At 40.4% G+C, this 23135-nt stretch overlaps 1 protein-coding gene and 1 long non-coding RNA gene across 4 annotated transcripts in view; one reads left to right on the top strand and one right to left on the bottom strand.

Annotated features, from left to right (window-relative positions):
- The first annotated feature begins 3415 nt into the window (after positions 1 to 3415).
- TOPP7 (Calcineurin-like metallo-phosphoesterase superfamily protein) overlaps positions 3416 to 23135 on the top strand; it is a 35737-nt gene continuing 16017 nt past the window's right edge. Inside the window, exons 1-2 of one of the 3 annotated variants that reach the window (XM_088949180.1) lie at positions 3416 to 4277; positions 13578 to 14137. In XM_088949180.1, coding sequence (XP_088805306.1) covers positions 4094 to 4277; positions 13578 to 14137 — 744 coding nt within the window. In that variant the 5' untranslated portion in view covers positions 3416 to 4093. The remainder of the gene's footprint in view (positions 4278 to 13577; positions 14138 to 23135) is intronic. The other 2 variants (XM_088949181.1, XM_088949179.1) reach the window with 2 other exon arrangements.
- On the bottom strand, positions 6051 to 18690 carry LOC148848851 (uncharacterized). Its single transcript, XR_016100612.1, has 2 exons — positions 18516 to 18690; positions 6051 to 6265 (listed from the first exon to the last, which is right to left on the bottom strand). It is a non-coding gene; the product is annotated as an uncharacterized LOC148848851 (long non-coding RNA).

Below are 23135 nucleotides of genomic sequence, written 5' to 3'. Positions count from 1 at the left end.
CATGGAGAGGAGAGATAACATACCAAATGTTTTGAGGTAGCTGGTGGTGTTGTATGTCAATTTCAAGTCTGTTAAACCTCGAGGAAGCATATCAAATTTCCATTTCCATTGTCAAAGGTTGAGAAGCTAGTTGAGCAACAGTGGATGGAAGGTAACTGTTAAGGATTCTCAGTTGTGGAGTTCCTTGGAGACATGAGGCAATGGAGAAAGAAAATTAGTGCTCTATTTCCATTGATGAAAAATGAGAACACAGGTTCACTTCTAAAATTTTGATGTGCAATTATGCCTCAAAATCGAGGGAAATACTAACAAGATTGTATATTTGTTAGACAACGTATGCCCTTAGCTCCGATCAGATTGATGCATATTAAACATTTATTGTAAATAAATAAAAGAACATAATTGATTCATGTTATACTTTGTATGTTTCTGTGCAATTACCCTTAAACTGGACACTTATGAGACTCGTGTTAGTTTAGAATGTTCTCAGCCGTTGGATAGACCTAAGGAGGTTTATGTTGCCAAGGCTGACACTAATGTGTTGCCAAGTCAATTGGGGTAGCTTATCTCAGCTGCCAATGTTAGACCCAAAGCACATGTAGTGTGTGTTTACGTAAAACACTGAACCTAGACCAATTTCCAATTATGCCCTGAACCTTGGAGACGAGTGGGCAAAACTGGAAAGTTACACCTAACCCCTGGACTTGATTATAATACTACACTCGATGTTGGATTATGTTGTCTTTGATATGCTAATCAGTGAGATCCTTCGGGGGTTAAAACCCGGGTATGTTGGGGCAGTCTGAGAATTCACTTGAGTGGGTGATCATAGTGACAGAATTGGCCCCTTTATTGGACAAAGTGAATGATTGGGGACTGCACTCTCTCTGATGGAAACCAAAACTATCGGCAGTCGATTTCAACTGTGTTTGAGATTTGTTTTGCAAAATATATATATATATATATATATATATATATACATTATGTTTTATTAAAAGCTTTGCAAAATATTTTAATTCTTGGGATCCATCCGAGTCGAGGGAGAGGTCCTCTCTTTTCGGACAGTATTTGATCATTATGAGTTGAGAGGTTAAGTATAAGACCATTTAGGTTTTTTATACCTGATAGGCTAATCTCACTTAAGACCATAGTTCTTGGGCGTTCATAAGGTGGCTAGACTCAATGACCATTTAATGTAAATGTTGGGCTCATTAAGAGCCCATACTGATAGACTAAGGGATTCATTGTATTCAACAGTGAATTCGGAAAGGCCTTGTAACAGAGGCTAGGTTGAACCCATATGGCTTTTGTGAGATCAATGTTAGGGTCCCACGCTATACAAAGAGATCCAAGTTAGCCAGCAATTAAAAGGGAAGTGAGCCTGTTAGTTTAATGGGCCTACGGCCCATAATTAACTGGGTTAATTAAGAAGTCACATGACAGCTTAAATAGTCATGTGACTTGGGGCAAATTTGGGTATGGATTAACAAGAGGATAAATCTTACCCACTTAAGAGTTCGGATCCAAATAAAGATTTGGATCAAAGATTCCTAATAAGATTAGGAGAGCTGATCTTTAAGGCTTATAAATAGAGGGGGCGAACTGCTTCAGTTTTCACCTTTCTGCATTCAGTTTTCTCCTCATGTTCTTGCCACCCAACCCTAATTCAATCTCTAATTTCTTGGACTGATAAAAATCAGTTCCTACCTTTGATTTTGCTAAAAAATTAGATTTGATTTCATTCTCACATTTCTTACTTGATCCTTGCTTAAGGATTGCAGTTCTTGCTGAATTTGCTTCATCTCAAGCTGCGTCATCTTTAGTGGAAGTGAATTTTGGTACACTCTTTGGGCGTGAACACCTACTTTGGGAGTTACATGTGTGGATAACGTACCAGGTATTGCTCTCTCTCTTTCTTTTGGTTTCAAATTTGGCCCGGTTTGGATCAAGAGCGATCCTTGAAAAATGTAGTTTTTTCTAAAACTAGGAATGTGATTTCCGGAAGGGAGAAATTTTTTTTTGAATTTTTGCCCAGTCACCTTGCATGGTTCGGCTATCATATGATAGATTTCCCTTCCTTTCAATATTTCCTTTGATTTCAAGGTTCTTTCACATCTCTACCAAACCTAGGAAAAAGTGACCCAGGGTGCATATTCCCCTCAAACTAGGCTTTGCACTCTTCCCAAACGAAGCCTAAATGGGAGGGAAAATATGGAATATTTTGGAAATTCCTCCCTTTGTAGGTTTGATTTGTGGGATGTCATGAAATGGGATGAGAAAATGGTGGGATTATAGATCCCAATTCTAAGGATGTGGAGTCCCACCATTTTGGTGCGAAACAAATGGGAATGTAGGGGAAACTTATTTAACAAAAAGAAAACACCTTCCTTATAATATTTCTAATAGTTAACACTAGATCCATGACCCATAAATAAATTATTAATTACTAAATAACATATTAATAAAATAATTTAATTAAAACAAGTAATGAATAACTTTAAATAAATAATTAATAAAATTAATAATCAACAAATAATTTAATAATTAGTTTTTTTAGAATAAAAATAATTAATAAGTATTAATGAAATAAAATATTAATAATATAGTTAAACTAATAAAAATTAAAATACTATTTATCATTAATAATTAATTAACTAATTAGTATAAAATTAATAATTAGCAATAAATACTAAACCATAAAAATATTATTAATTAATTAAGAATTAACAACACAATATTCAATAGTTAATTAACTTACTAGTTAATTAACAATTAAATAATTATTTTATAATTGATTATTTAATTAAAATAAATAATTTATTAATTAAATATAATTTAATAATTTATGAATAATTAATATTAAAATATTAAAATTATTAATTAAGTCATGTGTCATACTAAAATGTAATATTAATAATAACTTATAAACTAATAAAACGTAAAACATTAATTAATTAAATAATTATGTATTTGAAATAATTAATATCTAATTAAAAATAAAATATTAAATAATAAAAAGGTATTCTTAACTAATTAATAATTAACAAAAATATTTAATAATTAACTAAGTAATTAATGAATAAATAAATATGGATTTTATTATTAATCTAATTAATGATTCAATAAAATAATTAAATAATAAAATGTTAAATAATTAGAATTAATGAATAATAAAAGTAAAAATATTAATTAATTCATATTAAGTATTAATAAAAGAAAATTTAAAATATTAATTAATAATTAATAATTAATTAGATAATTGTCAATACTAAATAACTATAAAATTATGTCATTAAAATATTAAAATTTAATAGTTAATAACTAAAATATAAAAATAATTAAAATATTACTGTTTATCAAACAATGGAACATAAAAATTTTCCATCCATATTTCCTTTTCCATCCTATCCCATCCCATCCCACCAAAATCTTCGTAAGAAAACAGTCTTTGTGAATTGTCCATAGACCATGGATAGGGTCTTCCGTTTTCGCGCGCGCTCTCTCTCTCTCAATACGAGAAAAGAAGCTCGAAGAACAACGGGTCCCCACTCCCCACGATAAAAGTTGCTCTCCTCTAAAGCATTTTAACTCCGTTCTTTGCTAAGAATTTAAGATAGAGCAAAGGGAAGGAGTGAGAACCGAGAACGGAAGAGAGCAAAACACACGGCTACATCCATACAGCTAAAAAGCCATCCATCCCATTGACCTATCCGCCTTTATTTTTGATTCTTACAGAGACAGGTCGAGTCGAGACATAGACCGAGAGAAGGGAAGAGAGTAGAGTGTGGCCTTATTCTCCTTAACCGGAGTCTCATGAAAGCGCGCTAGAGAGAGAGAGGGGGGGGGGGGGTTATCGCTTTAATATTCGCTCTGGATTTCTTTCCTTTTGTAAAGTCATTCTCCACTCGTGTCGATTCTTTCCGTCTTTTGACTTCTCTAAGCGATACGTCTGTTTTCTTTCTTTTTCTTCACATAATCACCTTCTTTTCTTTGTCTGATACGGGAACCGTTTGGTTTGGGTTGAAGGAGATATAAGAGAGCAAGAGAAGAAGCTAGGGTTTGGTTTTTTGCTATTAATTTTGAACTTGTAACGATGCCGATGGACCAGGGTTTGCTGGACGACATCATTAGGCGTCTTACTGCTGCAAAGACTAGCCGGATGACGAAGCAAGTACAGCTCACTGAGGCAGAAATCCGGCAACTTTGCGCCTTTTCCAAGGAGATCTTTATCAGCCAACCCAATCTTATCGAGCTCGAAGCTCCTATTAAGATATGCGGTAATTATGGAATACCTAATGATTCTGCTTTTGTTCGACTACATGTTTCTGTTCTGTCGAGTTTAGATCATTCATGGATGTCCTTCGTTTTCTAAATTAACAACATAGGGTCTGAACTTTCTTGCTTTGGAGCTGATTTTGTTTGCTTATATCTAGCGAATGACCTTTCTATGATATGTGTAAAGGTGTACTATGTGTAACTCTATTTTATGTTGGCCAGTAGATGCTTTGATTCCGAGACAGAGCGAGTAATGGGCATATAATCGTATTAGTATGTAATGCAGCAACTGTCACCAATTATCGCCATAAATGATAGAATATAATATAAAGTGGTGGTCTTTAGGATGTTTAGGATGTAGGACTGAATTGAAGGAAAATATTTCTGTTATGGTGGGGGGGAGGGCGATATAGTGCGGTCAGAAGAGGTAAAAGGCCCTGTTTCTTTCATTGTTCAAGCAATTTTTTTTTTTTTTGTTTTTTTGACCAGCAACAGAAAAATTGAAATATTAATTTAGAATAGAAAGATACAACTAGAGGTTGTAAAAAAAACAGCAAACCCAAAAAGCCAGCCCAAATTTTCACATGAGCCCAAAACATGGGTTGTCTCTGAATTCCTTGTGATGGATGAGCATATCTCTAGAAAGCTGTTTGAAGTGCCTGAATTCATTCCTTAGCTGCCAAATTACCCTTTCCTCAGTTTTGATTAGCAACATGCTACTTAAAATTTCTAGAGAGTTTATTTCTATCAATACTCTTTTTTTTTTTTTTTAAAGTCTGTTGGTTTGACAATTTGACAGTGGACATGTCTAATCAGTTATTAATATTTAAAACAATTAAAATCACATAACCCTTATTATTTAAAGTATCAGTGACCCTGAAAACCACTTTGAACCTTGGTGTGCTTGGCATCTGCAATAAAATGATTTCATTGCATTCTTTATTGTTTTGGATTCTAAGTCAAGATGGGGATGTGATCGCTTCAAGATATCAAACAATGAACTTTTCCCTAATGACCAGAAATGATTCCGTTTCAGATGAGGGCATTGTACATTCAAATGCTAATAAAAATAACTTGAACTAAAGCATCTTCTACACAAAATATGAGAAGTGGACTAAGTGGCTTGGAGATGTTCTCAAAAACCATCTAGAGCACCAATAAGGAGTTATTTGATGCGAGCTGATGGTCATCTAGGTATTAGGAGAATGCCAAAAGCTATGGGTTGAGGTTGTGAAAACTGAGAAATGACCTGATGACTTGTGGTTTGGCAGAGGGACCTAGGATGGGCTGGAATTATGATATGATAAATGTAGCTGACCCAGTATAATTGGTATATGGCTCTGTTGAACTGAATCAAGTTGAGTCCAGTTTTCAGAGGATTTGGCTTGTTGGATGATTGTTCTGGATTTGAAACATAGGGTACATGGCATTGCCCTTTTCAAAAGGCATGCACCTATTTTAAAAATGCATTCCTTTGTTTATATTTTGTTTGGTAGATTCTTTTATATGCCTTTGTAATGGTTTGTCAACTTCTCAAGTACCTTTTATTGCTGTTTATATTAGTAGTAATGGTCTATTGGCTTTTAAAATAAATAAATAATAAATAAATATAAAGACCATTCAATACCTGAATGGTCTATTAGATTTTGTGGCTGTGATTTATGACTCAAATGAAAAGAATTTTTAAGTTTTTTTGGTGTTGCTTCTGGTTGTCCACATTTGTATCTCTATGCCAGCCTGATGATGCCTTTTGCACTTTACCATTTCTGTAGCACTTTAGAGGAGCTAAAAATTCATTATTTTCTGCAAGTAATTTGATGCAGTTTTGCACCAATTTCTCAAAACATTGCAATGCATTGTGTCAAGATAAATCTGAAATTTATTGGAAATGGTTTTAGAAGGAGGTTCCTTTTTTTGTTTTCCATAACAAAGCAAAATTACTTTCTCCAATGTCAAATCCTGAAAATGGAAATGATAATTATATTTGCACCTGAAATTTGCAAATAGAACTCATTAGTATAAATGCCTTCTGTCTTACTATGTCATCTATAACATGCATAATCTTACCAAAGAGATTAGACTCATTTGCTTATATATTATATGTTGAGGCATGATTAAATTTGATCATGTCTAAGCAGTTATATAAAAAAAAATTTTGGTCTTAGTAGAGAGATGATTGGGCATTGCATTTTGTGATAACAATTTTTAACAGAACCGAGCTAGTTGACTGCGGAATTGATATAGCTTTGTTGCCAGACACCTTGATCATATCCATCTTGAGGTCACAGAGCATCAATGTGCTCTATCCAACACCTACAATACCTCTATATAGCTCCCTGATTCAAGTAAAAATCTCTAGTAACCTCTGGTCGAAAGGGAAGCAAACAATTTACATCTTGATTGCATCTAGAAAGAAAGGCTTTAAAATCGTGTTACTTCCAGGCATTTATTTGGTAAAGAATGCATTTCTCAGCTCCATGACTAGCACTTCCCTTCTAGAAGGCCAAAACCAGGATTTGGAATGAAAAAAGTTTTGTTTGCTTCAAATGGTCTCAGATGATCTCTGCAGTGAGCATCAACTATCTTAATGGCAGTGGCCACTATAGCCCATTTCAATACTTTCTATGTAAGAGATAATCCATGCTGACTCCTAGACGCCATAGGAACTCTCCTTAGCCCTTAATACCACTGTTTAAAAACATTGAGAGAGTTTGGTGGAGAATGGGATTCTTTGTTTCTTGAGACCCATTCCTTTTTCCTCCCTTACCAAAAATTTCCTGCCAGGGTTATAAATTGGCCGTTCTAGCAGGGTTTCTGTTCAACAGCCTCCTACATAAGGATGGATCCAGCCTATGGGGCATGTCTCTCCTCATCCATTCGCACCATTGAGTGCCCCTGGAAAGTCTGCGGACACGATGCCCATCTGGCAATGTTAAACTCGGCTCCTTCCGCTTTGCAAGGAACCAGATAAGGGCCACCATGACTCTGTGAGGGCGTACTTTGTAAGCAACGGGCGGATAAGGCCTAACACCTTTGGACGTATTGGACATACACTTACTTTACTAAGCTCTCGGCTCTGATTCTCTGCCCAGTAGCTCTGGTTCTCTTTGGTAGCTTGGTACTGAAGGGTTGAGAGATCCATCAGATGGACGCCCAAAGATTGCGGAATAAGGGGCGAATTTCAAAAATTTTTCTCTCCCTTCAACTGGGAATCACATTCTCTATTTAGAAAATCATATTTTCAAGGATAAATCTTGAACCTTAAACTGAACCAGATCTGAACCAAAAGGAATGGGAGAGAATAATACCTGATACGGAGAAGCAATATCTCCCAACGAAGGTGTTCACGTCCAAGGAAGGATCCAAAGACTGCTTCCACTGAAAATGGCGCAATGCAGGATGGAGTAGAATCAGCAGTGTTCTTCACCAAGAACTCTGTCCTTCGCAAGAAACAACAGGATGGAACGTGAGCACAATTTCCTTTTCACTCCTTTCTCAAAGAATTGATGTCAAGATCCAATCTTGACTTCTCCCACAGTTGGAGATCGAACTGGCAAACAGGGTGGCAAGAGCAGAGAGGCGGCAAGAGAGTATTCGCAGGGTGCAGAATTATCTCTTCTTGATTTCAGCACTAAAGAGGATCTGATGTGTTTTTTTTGGTCTCTCTCTCAAGGCTGCCGCCCCCTCCTTCCTTTTGTTAACTTGAAAAGATCAGCTCCTAATCCCATTAGGAGGTGCTTATCCAAATCATATTTGGATCAGTTTTCTCTTCTAATGATAAGGATAAACCCTTATCTTATCTACAGATTAGATTAGCTTTATCCTAATCTTATTAGGAGGTTTCTAGATCTGAATCACATTCAGATCTGGACTCTCTGAGTGGATAGGATCAAGACCCTATCCTAACTGCTAATCCATCTCAGAATTCGCCCTTTAATTAACTAAATTAATAGCCCAGTTCGAAATGGGCTTTAGGCCCATTAAGCTTATGTGCTCACTTAACCTTCCTAACTGCTGCCCAGTTGGGCTTCCTTGTATGGCGTGGGACCCAAGCATTGATCTACACATCAGCCACATGGGTTCGGCCTAACCTTTGTTACAAGGCCTGGTCGAATACACTGTTAAAGACAGTGCACCCCCTGAAACCCATCAAATGGGCTCTATGGGCCCAACACTTACCCTAAGTGGTCCCTGAGCCAAGCCACCTCGTAACACCCAGGGACTGTGGGCAGATGTAAGATTAGCCCATCAGGTATTATCCTCAATGGTCTTACACTTAACCTCTCAGCCCATAATGATCTTACACTGCCCGACAAGAGAAAACCTCTCCCTCGGCTGCAAGGAACAGTGTTGCACTTTCCACTTATATGGATCCCGGGAATTAAAACCCTTTTGCAAACATTTTAGAAACCATAATGTATATACTTTTATATCTCATATAAAATATACTTTGCAAAACAAATTTCAACGGTTGAAATGGGCTGTCGGCAGTCTTGGTTTCAAATAGTGAGAGTGCATCCCCGATCATTACCTTTGTTCGACAAAGGGACTGATCCTGTCACTATGATCACCCACTCAGATGAATTCTCAGATTGTCCCAACATACCCAGGTTTTGACCCCCGCTAAGGATTTCACTGATTGGTACATCAAAGACAGCCCGATCCGACACCTAGTGCAGTATCATAATCGAGTCTAGGGGTCGGGTGTAACTTTCCAGTTTTGCCCATCAATCTCCAAGGTCCAGGGCAATACTGGAAATTTGGTCCAGTTCAAAGATTCAATTAATCCCACACTGTATGTGCATAGGGTCTCACCCCGGTAGCTGAGACAAGCCACCCCAACCGACTTGATGGCACCACAGTGTCAGCCTTGTCAGGATAAGTCTCCCCAGACCGACCCACTGGCTGTGAACATTCAAAACTAACACGAGTCTCAATAAGTGTCCAGTTTAAGGGTATTACACAGAAACATACCAAGGGAACATGAATCAAATATGTACTTTTATTCATTTACAATAAACTCATAAAGTACATCAATTTTGATTGAAGCTAAGGGCATACAAAACTGTCTAACAGCTTCCATTTGCACTTAGGTCCAATCAGGTACTAGCCGCAGTTCTATGCTTTCCACGTGTTTCATAAACACTTTCTGTGTCAGTGGCTTAGTCAATGGGTCTACCACATTCTCCGCTGATGCTACCTCTTACTATCATCCTCTCGTAGGTCCAGTGTTGTCATACAACAATGGAATGGGTGATGTGCTGAATTCCAAATTCATGAATGAACACCTTCATTCATAAGGCAGCATCACTTACGGCAATGCGCTCGGCTTGGGTTGTGGACTATTAATTTGCAACTTAGGACCCCTGTTTGCTGACACTCAGGAAACAACACACGATCCTATCGTGAAAACATATCCAGATGTAGACTTTCTATCATCTGGGTCTGATTGGAAATCGGCATCTGTATACCCTTGGATCTGTAGTGAGCTACCGTCGAATACTAGACAAAACTCTTTTGTCCTTCGAAGGTACTTAAGTATGTTTTTCACAGCAATCCAATGCTCCTGCCCTGGGTTGGCCTGAAATCTGCTTACTACACTCACTGCCTGAGCTATGTCAGGACGAGTGCACAGCATGGAATACATGATGCTCCCTACGGCAGAGGCATAGGGAACGTCTTTCATGCCATCAATCTCCTCAGAAGTCTTGGGAGACATCTTCTTCTTTGAGAGTGACTCCGTGCCTGAAAGGAACATTTTCTTTCTTGGAGTTTTCCATGCTGTATCTCTTGACTATTTTGTCAATTTAAGCAGATAGGGATAATCCTATTATCCGCTTCGATCTATCTCTATAGAGTTGAAGACCCAGTATATAGGAGGCTTCTCCAAGATCTTTCATGGAGAATTGCTGTGATAGCCATACTTTCACCGTAGTTAATATCCCTGCATCATTCCCAATGAGTAGAATGTCATCTACATACAGAACCAAGAAGGTAACCTTATCTCCACTGTACTTCCTGTAAACACAGGGTTCATCCGGATTCTGCTCGAAGTCAAATGATTTGACGGCAGAGTCAAAACGGATGTTCCAACTTCTAGAAGCTTGCTTAAGTCCATAAATGGATCTATTAAGTTTACATACCATGTTTTCCTGACCTGCAGCAATAAAGCCTTGCGGCTACTGCATATAGATATCTTCAGTAAGATCTCCATTCAGGAATGTAGTTTTGACATCTATTTGCCAAATATCATAATCATGGTATGCTGTTACAGCTAGCAGGATCCTAATGGATTTAAGCATGGCCACAGGCGAAAAGGTTTCCTCATAATCGATGCCCTCTTTCTGAGTGTACCCTTTTGCCACCAGACGAGCCTTGAAGGTCTCAACCTTACCATCGGGCCCCTTCTTCCTCTTGTAAATCCATTTGCAATCGATTGCTTTTACCTCGGAGGGCGGATCTACTAGAGTCCAGACTCCATTGGTCTCCATTGAGTCCATCTCTGCTCTCATGGCCTCCACCCACTTCTGGGAATCTATGTCCAACATAGCTTCTGTGTAAGTCACGGGATCCTCCTCACTAGTCAAGGTTTCCACCAGGTAACTATCTTGGTCATAACCATAACGGACTGGTGGCCTGGATATCCGAGTGGATCTTCTAGGTTGGTCACTACCTGGAACTTGTGGGACATCTCCCACTGCTCCTGAGCTCTCCTCATCAAGAACAACTTCCTGACGATGGGTGTCCAGGATATAGTCGGTTTCCAAGAATTGCGCATTACGACTGCAGAACACTTTTTGCTCACTTGGGTCATAGAATAGGTAACCTACAGAGCCTTTTGGGCAGCCTACAAATAGGCAACGGCTGGTCTTGGATTCCAACTTGTCTGCACTCGTTCTCTTAACGTGTGCTGGACAACCCCAAATCTTCAAGTGTCTGACACTTGGTTTCTTTCCGATCCAAAGTTCATATGGAGTATTCGGAACCGATTTGGTTGGAACCCGATTCAGCACATAAATCGCAGTCTCTAAGGGCATACAAAACTGTCTAACAGGTACTAACTTGCCTGTTAGAGTCCCCTTGCCTGGGTCATCCTCTCGGGCTCTTTGATGTTTTTGATCTTGTAGATACGACTTGATGACCTTAGTTCACATTGTTCGAGCTGTCATTGCCAGCAGAGACTCAGCGTGATTTGGTCCTCATCACCTTGTGTATGTCTTTTTCTCTGATGTACATCTTCTCATGTACTACCTCTTTTATTTAATCAAATTTTTGTTATCCTTTCTCAAAACTTAAAATAAAGTAACACCATTTGCTCTTTTTTAAGCTATCTGGAAAGAGTGCTACAACCAGATCTTTGACTCAAAAGCTTCCATCATAGAGGTTGTTATGCATAGGACTGAGTGATACCTGATCTGCTGGCAAAGAGGGACTCAGCAATTCCGGGGGTTACAGCTAAGCAATCCAGTGTAACTGGATTCTATCTCTCTCTCTCTCTCTCTGATGCAAACTGTCTTGTGTACATTCTGTTCTTTGTTTTGTTCATCTGAGTATATATCTCAATACTCCATTATAAATGAAGTAGGAGTTTCCCTGCTTTACAGCAATATAATCATATACCACTTAAAAAAATGCTTATTCTGAAGAAAGTCATTGGTAAAGAAACTCAAGTTGAAATGAGGGAAGTGTTGGGAGTGTTATATTTAGGAGGGGAGTTTTCTGAACAGTTGGAAGATGGGGAAATAAGAGAGCAGAAATCGGGGGAAGTTTTAAAAACAGAACACTATGTGAGGGTCAATTGAAAAGAATGGGGTGGGAGTTAATTATCAAAAAAAAAAAAAAGAATGGGGTAGGAGTTTAGTTGACACCGGTAACCATATTTGGAGACACATTTTTGATACCTGATGAGGGCGATTTTGATGGCTGGAGTATGGTTTTTGGATAGAGGGCTGAGAGAATCCTTGTTTTTTCTTGTTTGTAATGGTTCTTATATTTGGGTCATTGTTTTCAAAGTGTGCCATACCGCCATTAGTCTATGTAAGTTCTTATTTGATTGGTCATAATGGGGAGTTTAGGATACTTGTTGGTTCTCTTGTCCTTTGTGGGTAATTCCTTACAACCTATTTTTGTGTCTTCATTTTGTTTTAATGAATTTTTCTTTACCATAAAAAATGCTTATTCTGTCCAAGATTCCAAGGAACTTATCCCATAGTTTTGGAGATGTATTAGATAAGATGCCTGTGAGCAGAAAATCTGAATGTCATGTAACTATGTCTCTTTCACACTTTTCTCTACTACTCTCCCTCATTGAAAGATTGAGTCAGTAGGGTTAGAGATATGATGGAGGGGAAGGTTTTAGCTTCAATTGAAATGAGATTTTCTCCATTTTGTAGCATGGAAAGATCCATGATGAACTTTAGAAGAAAGTAAAGGAGAATAAAGGGAGATGGAAGGGCAAAAGAGAGAAGAAAAGATTGGGAGTAAAGGGCCAATGGAAGGAACTACAAGATTGGTGATGGCCGTTCAAATGACCTGGGAGAGCAGGGAACATAGAGCCAAGAAGACTAACTGGATGTGAGTTCACACTCGCATCCAACTTTCTTTCCCTGATGTTGTTTGCCTTAGCCAAACTATGTGGTGAACTTGTTTAGAACAATCAAGTGTTGAACAAGGTGAGACCAATGAAACATGGGGGACCCTCATGGACCAACTCCTGTAATGTTCAGGATTAGTGTCTCATCCACAGACTCCGCCAGGTTGGTTTTTACCCAATAAAGAACTAATAGAGGACAAATATTCATATCTAAGCATTTATCTTTTTGTTGACTTCATCCTATGTGTCACATCCATAGGTGTTAAGATTAATCAGATTTTATAACAGACATTGTCTAACACATGGTAACAGCATATGTTTGCCTTTCCAAAGCCTGTTATCTTAGATACAAAAATGACAACTCCCATTATCTACATGCTTTTATGATTGTTTTGATTGATATTTGAGAAAAATGATTGTGTATTTCGATTGAGTAAAATGAGTATCTTAGAGCAAAGGCAGCCATATTTTGAATTTTATTAAGTACCTGAAGGAGCAAGTTGTTTGTTTTGTTGGGCGGGCATCTACCCATGTGTCTACAGAACTGATGAAAATGCATAAAGATAATTATCTTATTTACCAAGTTTTCTAATTCAATTACAACATTTTCTGTTAAACTGCAAATATCTTGTGTGGAGTAAAAGTGTAGCTCCATTCATTTGCTTTAATAATGAAATCTCCATTGCTTAACTACTTGACTCTTTGGCAGGAGATATCCATGGTCAGTATTCTGATCTTCTTCGGCTTTTTGAATATGGTGAATTCCCACCTGCAGCAAATTATCTCTTCCTTGGGGATTATGTGGACCGTGGTAAGCAGAGCATAGAGACCATTTGCCTTCTCCTTGCATACAAAATTAATTACCCAGAGAACTTTTTCCTTCTTCGGGGCAACCATGAGTGTGCTTCCATCAATCGAATATATGGGTTTTATGACGAGTGCAAGAGAAGGTTTAATGTCCGCCTTTGGAAGACATTTACAGATTGCTTCAACTGCCTGCCAGTGGCTGCTCTTATTGATGACAAGATCCTTTGCATGCATGGAGGATTGTCCCCTGACTTGAAGAACTTGGATCAGATACGGAATATTGCTCGCCCTGTTGATGTGCCCGATCAGGGACTTCTCTGTGATTTGCTATGGGCTGATCCTGATAAAGATATACAAGGATGGGGAGAAAATGACAGAGGTGTATCTTATACATTTGGAGCTGACAAGGTCACTGAATTCCTTCAAAAACATGATCTAGATCTCATTTGCCGTGCTCATCAGGTAGATATGATTCAAATGCCATAGCCTGGCTCTTTTGGCTTGCTTAATCAACTTTTGTTACTTCATTAACGTATGCATCTATCGGCTTATGTCTAGGCCTATAGATTTCAGTTATGCATCTAACATCAAATCATGGTCTAGATTAGTGCATTTTTCATGAAATCATAGGGTCCCATTAGAATGGCATAATTCATAATCCTCACTAAAAGTTATGGCAGACAAGTAGGGGTGCTACAACTTCCGTATCTTGTAGTGGACTTTCCAGTGTGACAGAAGGTAATTTGGGTGACTAATGATGAAAAATAGATATGAATAAACAAAGATACAGCTTGCTGTCCACCAAAGTTTGAGTAGGAACTAGATTTCATCATGGAAGCACTTATAGAAGTAAAGAAAAAGAACTGTTGCTCATAGTTTCCAAGGTGCCAAGGCAAGGCTAGGTGACCATGGCGGGGCGCCCGGGCACCTAGGCACCTAGGCACCTAGGCACCTAGCCCTCACCTAGGCGATGGAATTTAAAAATAATAAGTTGATGGATTTCTACCCATTCTGAACTAGTTTCTTTGGATTTATGTATTCTGCACTTTTGTGCTTGTGTTTCTTGCAGTGTTGCTTCAAGTAGGCAAAACAATTTATTAGAGTTACAACTTATAACTTAGGAGTTGGAACTTAAAAGAACTGAAGGGGGTGGAGCCTGTTGTGGATGTGTTCGTGGGGAAGACTTACCACCGCCGGCAGCAGCAGTGATGCGGGGCCCACGTAGGCAACAACTTATCTTATCAGCTTATCTTATCCTTAGCCAGCAGTAGCTTATCTTTAGCAGTTTCTCTTATCTGTTCTTACTTTATTTATTAGAAGAGTAGTAGGAGTTTGTTTTATCTTAGGGAAGCCTTATCCTTCCCAAGTTAGGAGTCTTATCTGTAAGCAGTCAAATTCAACAAGGAGTCTTCCTACAAGGAGGATCCTCACCCCTTAGGTCGCCATGATAGGGTCTGCACGCAAAGGGAGGGGCAAGGGGAAGCTAAAGGTTCTCCCCGTGGACCGACCTGTGACGAGATCCTACGCCTGGGCCCATAACATTTTGGTATCAGAGCCGAACGCCATGGGCGATATGGAGCAGCTGTCAACCAGGGTCCACGAATTGGAGCATCGGCTCATGGAGAACCACGCAGAAGTACGAGAAGTCAAGGAGGATGTTCGGGAGCTTCGTCGCTTGCTAGAGTCATATTTCTTCAACAGGGAGAGGAGCCTCGAAGGGACGACAACCACCAATAGCCGCCACCCAGATTTGGCAGAATCAGCCGGCAAACGACAGATCGTCGTCCCAACAGCAGCAGTCATTCCCAAGTATAGTAGGCTGGAGTTCCCTTTGTACAGCGGCAGCGGAGACCCATTGTGATGGCTATACCGTTGTGAACAAATCTTTTGCAATCAGCGTACAGAGGAAAGAGATAAGGTCAGTCTGGCCACATTCCATCTAACAGAGGATGCACAACTCTGGTTCTACCGAGTGGAGTAGGAGGAACCAGAGCTCAGTTGGGACCAATTCAAGTCCTACTGCCTCCTCAGGTTCGGGTCCCCATTGATGAGCAACCCATTGGGTGAGTTAATCAACCTCAAGCAAACAGGCACCGTGGCTGAATACCAGCGCCAATTTCAGACCCTTCTCACCAGAGCCGTCTCGGTACGCCCAGATCAGCAGGTGGATATGTTCACCACTGGATTAGCTGAGCCCCTGAGGGTAGATGTGGAGATGAAACATCCTCCCAATCTGGTCACCGCCATGAACCTAGCTCTTGCTTTCGAATGTAAGCTACAGATCAACCGAGGATCCTTCAGCATGCGGCGGTCAGCGACATCATGGACACCCCCGAAGTTAACCTGGGTGGCCCCTTCTTCGACAGCCAGCAGGGAACAAAAGCTTCACACAGATATCAATCCCAGACTGGCACCTAGCACAGGAAGCAGCATGACGACACCTCCCATCAAACACTTATCCAGAGTTGAGATGGCAGAACGCCGGGCAAGAGGGCAATGCTTCAATAGTGATGAGCTGTATTCAGCGGGCCACAGATGCAAGAGGCTATTCTACCTCCTGGTAGACGAACTAGAGGAAGATGAGGAAGAACCCGTAGCACTAGAACCCGAGATCTCCCTCCATGCCATCACCGGGATAAAGACCTCCCAAACTATGCAGCTACGGGCACAGGTGGCAGGGAAACCAGTACGTATCCTTGTAGACTCGGGAAGCACGCACAACTTTGTAAGTGAGCAGGCTGCCTTCAACTGAAACTACTAGTGGAAAATAGATCGCAACTACAGGTAGCCGTCGCAAATGGAGAGAGGGTTCATAGCCTTGGAATCTGTAAGGACATCCAAATACAGGTCGAATCCGAACCCTTCCACCTGCTCGATCGTGTGACCATCGGATTCCTCTGATAACAGGTTCAGAACCGATCGTCATCCGGCCATATCGCTACCCACATCTGCAGAAAGACGAGATAGAGAAGTAGTGTGCGGATATGATGATTGATGAAACAAGGGATCATCCGCCCTAGCCGCTCCCCCTTCTCTTCGCCGGTTTTATTGGTACCGAAGCAAGACAGTACTTGGAGGTTTTGTGTGGATTACAGGGAACTCAACAACAAAACCGTCAAAGACAAATTCCCGATTCCTGTGGTAGACGAGCTGTTGGATGAGCTCCACGGATCTCAGTACTTCTCGAAGCTAGACCTCAGATCGGGATATTTTCAGGTACGGATGGCCCCCGAGGATGTGGAGAAAACAACTTTCTGAACGCATCATGGTCACTTTGAATTTCTAGTTATGCTGTTCGGTCTCACCAACGCTCCATCCACATTTCAGTCACTGATGAACGAGGTATTTCGGCCCCACCTTCGTAGATTCGTCTTAGTGTTCTTTGATGACATCCTAGTCTACAGTAAATCATGGGTTGAACACGTACATCACCTATGGACTGTTTTGGAACTACTGTGCCAACACAAGCTCTTTCTGAAGCGGCCTAGATGTTCTTTCGGGGAGCGCCATGTTCTTTATCTAGGACACATAATCAGTGGGCAAGGTGTCACAGTGGATGGCTCCAAAATCCAAGCAATTCAGGATTGGCCCAAACCTCAATCCACCAAGGCTCTCCACGGGTTCCTAGGACAGACCGGGTACTACCGCAAGTTTGTGCAGAATTATGGATTATTGCCTGTCCCATTAACTAGTATGCTAAAGAAGAACGCATTCCAGTGGGATGAAGCAGCTGACGCCGCCTTTGTGAACTTAAGGGATGCCCTCTCCTCCACAGCTGTACTACAGTTACCAAATTTTGACTTGGAATTTATAGTCGAATGTGATGCACCCAGTGTAGGTATTGGAGCAGTACTACAACAGCAAGGACATCCAATAGCCTTCTTTAGCCACAAACCGGCTGATCGGCATCTAAAGCTACCGACCTACGAGCGCGAGTTGATTGGACTAGCTAAGGCCGTGCAACACTAGAGGCCATACTTGTGGGGAAGATCCTTCGTCGTCAAGACTGATTACTACAACCTCAAGTATCTACTGGAGCAACGGCTAACCACTCTGCCTCAACAACACTGGGCAAGCAAACTGCTTGGTGACGAGTTGTCGAAGTCCTCAAAATTAATGCTAGTCCCACAATAAAATTTTTGTAGTAATAGTGGTACTAGGTCGAATCCCACAGTGAGCTAGGGAATAATTTCTTAGCCGAATGCGCAATATAATAGAGTGAGAAAATTAAATAATTAAAAATTCTAAAAGAACAAGAAAGCAATAGCAATATCAAACAAGAGAAATCAGTCTTACCAAATTCTGATTCAAGGGTTCGGGTTTGTCAATTGGTCATCGATCATAGGTAGGCTTCGACAGTCTTGCAATTCAAGCATTTAACCTTAGATTTATTAGAATAGTCATAATAAACCTTGTGTTTTCCTAAATCAGCTGACCAAACCCAGCATTTGATCAACACTTATCACTAATCGACTGGGTACGATAGCGTTCCAATCAATTAGTGATAGCATTAAGCTTTGTGAAAACAGTTAAACTAAAATAACAATAATTGAGATAGCTGCAATTATTGAATCTTGCTCCATTGATTCCCCTTAGGTTAAAACATGTTAATACATTGGTCAAAGGCTGTCACCAACAATTGACCCAGAAAGATATTAACCTAATTGCTACTTGTACCACTATTTGTGATAATTATGGATCACCGAACCATGGATAGCAGTAGGAAAATCAACATTAATTAATTTGTTAGACTAATTAACATTAACATCCAATGAGAATATGCACAAGAACCAATGAATACTTGAATTAAAAAGTAAGAAACTTGAGTTAAATACAGAACCTCACGATGACACAATCGAACCTCCCCCCTTGAACCAAAAAAGAAAAGGCTTAGCTGCTCATGGTTTTCGAACCCTCCAAGCTTTGCTTCTCAGTAGGCCGAACTAATCTTCTTGGTAGCTTGAGTTGCTTGATGCGTGATCGTTGGACTGATTGAGTGATGCCTAAAGTCGGTCCTGTTAGACAATTTTGTATGCCCTTAGCTTCAATCAAAATTGATGTACTTTATGAGTTTATTGTAAATGAATAAAAGTACATATTTGATTCATGTTCCCTTGGTGTGTTTCTGTGTATTACCCTTAAACTGGACACTTATTGAGACTCGTGTTAGTTTTGAATGTTCACAGCCAGTGGGTCGGTCTGGGGAGACTTATCCTGACAAGGCTGACACTGTGGTGCCACCAAGTCGGTTGGGGTGGCTTGTCTCAGCTACAGGGGTGAGACCCTAGGCACATACAGTGTGGGATTAATTGAATCTTTGAACTGGACCAGATTTCCAGTATTGTCTTGGACCTTGGAGATTGATGGGCAAAACTGGAAAGTTACACCCGACCCCTAGACTCGATTATAATACTGCACTAGGTGTCGGATCGGGTTGTCTTTGATGTACCCATCAGTGAGATCCTTAGCGGGGGTCAAAACCTGGGTATGTTGGGACAATCTGAGAATTCATCTGAGTGGGTGATCATAGTGACAGGATCAGCCCCTTTGTCGGACAAAGGTAATGATCGGGGATGCACTCTCACTGTTGGAAACCAAGACTGCCGGTAGCCGATTTCAATCGTTGAAATTTGTTTTTGCGAAGTATATTTTATATGAGATATAAAAGTATATACATTATGGTTTCTAAAATGTTTGCAAAAGGGTTTTAATTCCCGGGATCCATATAAGTGGAGAGTGCAACACTGTTCCTTGCAGCCGAGGGAGAGGTCCTCTCTTGTTGGGCAGTGTAAGATCATTATGGGCTGAGAGGTTAAGTGTAAGACCATTGAGGATAATACCTGATGGGCTAATCTTACATCTGCCCACAGTCCCTGGGTGTTACGAGGTGGCTTGGCCCAGGGACCACTTAGGGTTAGTGTTGGGCCCATAGAGCCCATTTGATGGGTTTCAGGGGGTGCACTGTCTTTAACAGTGTATTCGACCAGGCCTTGTAACAAAGGCTGGGCCGAACCCATGTGGCTGATGTGTAGATCAATGCTTGGGTCCCATGCCATACAAGGAAGCCCAACTGGGCAACAGTTAGGAAGGTTAAGTGAGCACATAAGCTTAATGGGCCTAAAGCCCATTTCGAACTGGGCTATTAATTTAGTTAATTAAAGGGCGAATTCTGAGATGGATTAGCAGTTAGGATAGGGTCTTGATCCTATCCACTCAGAGAGTCCAGATCTGAATGTGATTCAGATCTAGAAACCTTCTAATAAGATTATGATAAAGCTAATCTAATCTGCAGATAAGATAAGGGTTTATCCTTATCATTAGAAGAGAAAACTGATCCAAATATGATTTGGATAAGTACCTCCTAATGGGATTAGGAGCTGATCTTTTCAAGTTAACAAAAGGTAGGAGGGGGCGGCAGCCTTGGGAGAGAGACAAAAAAAAAACACATCAGATCCTCTTTAGTGCTGAAATCAAGAAGAGATAATTCTGCACCCTGCGAATACTCTCTTGCCGCCTCCCTGCTCTTGCCGCCCTGTTTGCCAGTTCAATCTCCAACTGTGGGAGAAGTCAAGATTGGATCTTGACATCAATTCTTTGAGAAAGGATTGAAAAGGAAGCTGTGCTCACGTTCCATCCTGCTGTTTCTTGCGAAGGACAGAGTTCTTGGGGAAGAACACTGCTGATTCTGCTCCATCTTGCACTGCGCCATTTTCAATGGGAGCAGTCTTTGGATCCTTCCTTGGGCGTGAACACCTTCGTTGGGAGATATTGCTTCTCCGTATCAGGTATCATTTGAAAGAATGGTAGGATCCATCTAATGGACGCCATAAAGGTTGCGGAATGGGTGGGTGAATTTAAAAAATTTTCCTACCTTCTCCTAACTGGGAATCATATTCCCTAAATTTAGAATACAATATTCAAGGATCCTACTTGAACCATAATCAAGCCAGATCTGTACCAAAAGACAAATGGGAGGAATATACCTGATCTAGAGAAGCACTATCTCCCAAAGTTGGTGTTCACGCCCAAAGAATGCTCCAAGATCCGTTCCTGCTGAAGATGACACAACTGTGGATGGAACAGAACCAACAGGGTGCGTCCTACACACTGGATCCTTTGCAAGTATCCTCTGGAAGCACTAAACACTGAATCTATTTCAGTCTTTCTTGCAAGACTGATGTCAAGAACAGATTTCTTGACTTTCTTTTCTGCAAAATTCTAATCTTGCAAAAGAGATGGCGGCGGCAGGAGGAGGACTCTAAAGGCGAAAAGGTTGAATTGCCTTTTTTATTCTTTTTCTGGAGTATGAGATCTGATCTCAATTTGCAGGAACCTTTCTTGCTTCGAAATCTGTATTTTTCTCCTTCTTGGTTAGGGTTTATCCTCCTTTCTTCTTGATTAAGAAACCTCCTTATTAGGAGTTATCCCTATCCAAATCAGTATTTGGATAGGGGATAATCTTAATCCTATCTGCAGATAAAGTTAGCTTACTCCTGATCTTATCAGGAGGTTACCAGATTCAAATCTAATTTGAATTTGGTCTCCAAGATTGGATAAGGCTAAAGGCCTAATCCTTTTACTAACATTAATCTCAGATTCGCCCCAAGGATGGGTGATCATATCAGCCCACCTCGAAATGGGCTTCTGGCCCATTAAGTGTTCAGTGTCTAATTACTTTCCAATCTGCTGCCCAGTTGGGCTTCTTTGTATGGCGTGGGACCCAAGCATTGATCTACACACTAGCCACATGGGTTCGGCCCAGCTTTTAATACAAGGCCCGGCCGAATTCACTGAAAAACTCAATGAACCCCTTGAGTCCATCATATGGACCCTATGGGCCCAACACTTACATTAAGTGGTCCCTGGGCCAAGCCATCTTATAAAAACCCAGGGACTGTGGGCAGGTGCAAGATTAGCTCATCAGGTATTATCCTCAAAGGTCTTACACTTAACCTCTTAGCCCTTAATGATCAAGCACTGCCCGACAAGAGAGGACCTTTCCCTCGGCTGCAAGGAACAGTGCCGCACTCTCCTCTCACATGGATCCCGGGAATTAAAACCATTTGCAAACAATTTGAAACCGTACATATATATATAAATATATTAATTTTGCAAAACAAAATTCCAACGATTGAAATCAACTGCTGGCAGTTTGGTTTCCATCAGAGAGAGTGCATTCCCGATCATTACCCTTTGTCCGACAAAGTGGCTGATTCTGTCACTATGATCACCCACTCAGATGAATTCTCAAACTGCCCCAACATACCCAGGTTTTGATCCCCGCTAAGGATCTCACTGATTGGCATATCAAAGGCAGCCTGATCCAACACCTAGTGAAATGTCATAATCGAGTCTAGGGGTCAGGTGTAACTTTCTAGTTTTGCCCATCTATCTCCAAGGTCCAGGGCAAGACTGGAAATCTGGTCCGGTTCAAGGATTCAAGTAATCCCATACTGCATGTGCCTCGGGTCTTACCCTGGTGGCTGAGACAGGCCATCCCAACACTTGGTGGCACACCAGTATCAGCCTTGGCAGGATAAATCTCCCCAGAATTATCCGACGGCTGTGAACATTTAAAACTAACACGAGTCTCTATAAATGTCCAGTTTTAGGGTTTTACACAGAATTAAACCAAACAACATGAATCAAACATGCACTTTATTTATTTCCACTAAATAACAAAAGTACATCAAATCAGATTGAAGCTAAGGGCATACAAAAACTGTCTAACATCATTCTCTCCCATTCCTTTTGGTTCAGATCTGGTTCAGTTTAAGGTTCAAGATTTATCCTTGAAAATATGATTTTCTAAATAGGGAATGTGATTCCCAGTTGAAGGGAGAGAAAAATTTTTGAAATTCGCCCCTTATTCCGCAATCTTTGGGCGTCCATGTGATGGATCTCTCAACCCTTCAGGTCCCCCCCCCCTCTCCAACTCCTTCTCGGAGATTAACTTCAAGTCCTGATCTGTTTTGAATCCTATCCTATCTCTTATCTAGTGATCTAATCCAATCTTCTTATCTTTATAGGATTACATGTTAGACAGTTTTGTATGCCCTTAGCTTCAATCTGATTTGATGTACTTTTGTTATTTAGTGGAAATAAATAAAGCGCATGTTTGATTCATGTTGTTTGGTTTAATTCTGTGTAAAACCCTAAAACTGGACATTTATAGAGACTCATGTTAGTTTTAAATGTTCACAGCCGTTGGATAAGTCTGGGGAGATTTATCCTGCCAAGGCTGATACTGGTGTGCCACCAAGTGTTGGGATGGCCTGTCTCAGCCACCAGGGTAAGACCCGAGGCACATGCAGTATGGGATTACTTGAATCCTTGAACCGGACCAGATTTCCAATATTGCCCTGGACCTTGGAGATAGATGGGCAAAACTGGAAAGTTACACCTGACCCCTAGACTCGATTATGACATTTCACTAGGTGTTGGATCAGGCTGCCTTTGA

The sequence above is a fragment of the Nelumbo lutea genome, chromosome 6, assembly GCF_056320005.1.
Source record: "Nelumbo lutea isolate HS-2025 chromosome 6, American lotus-T2T, whole genome shotgun sequence".
Taxonomy (NCBI): Eukaryota; Viridiplantae; Streptophyta; class Magnoliopsida; order Proteales; family Nelumbonaceae; genus Nelumbo; species Nelumbo lutea.
The sequence above is the reverse complement of the archived record's forward strand: the minus strand, read 5'-3'. Positions and strand labels throughout refer to the sequence as shown.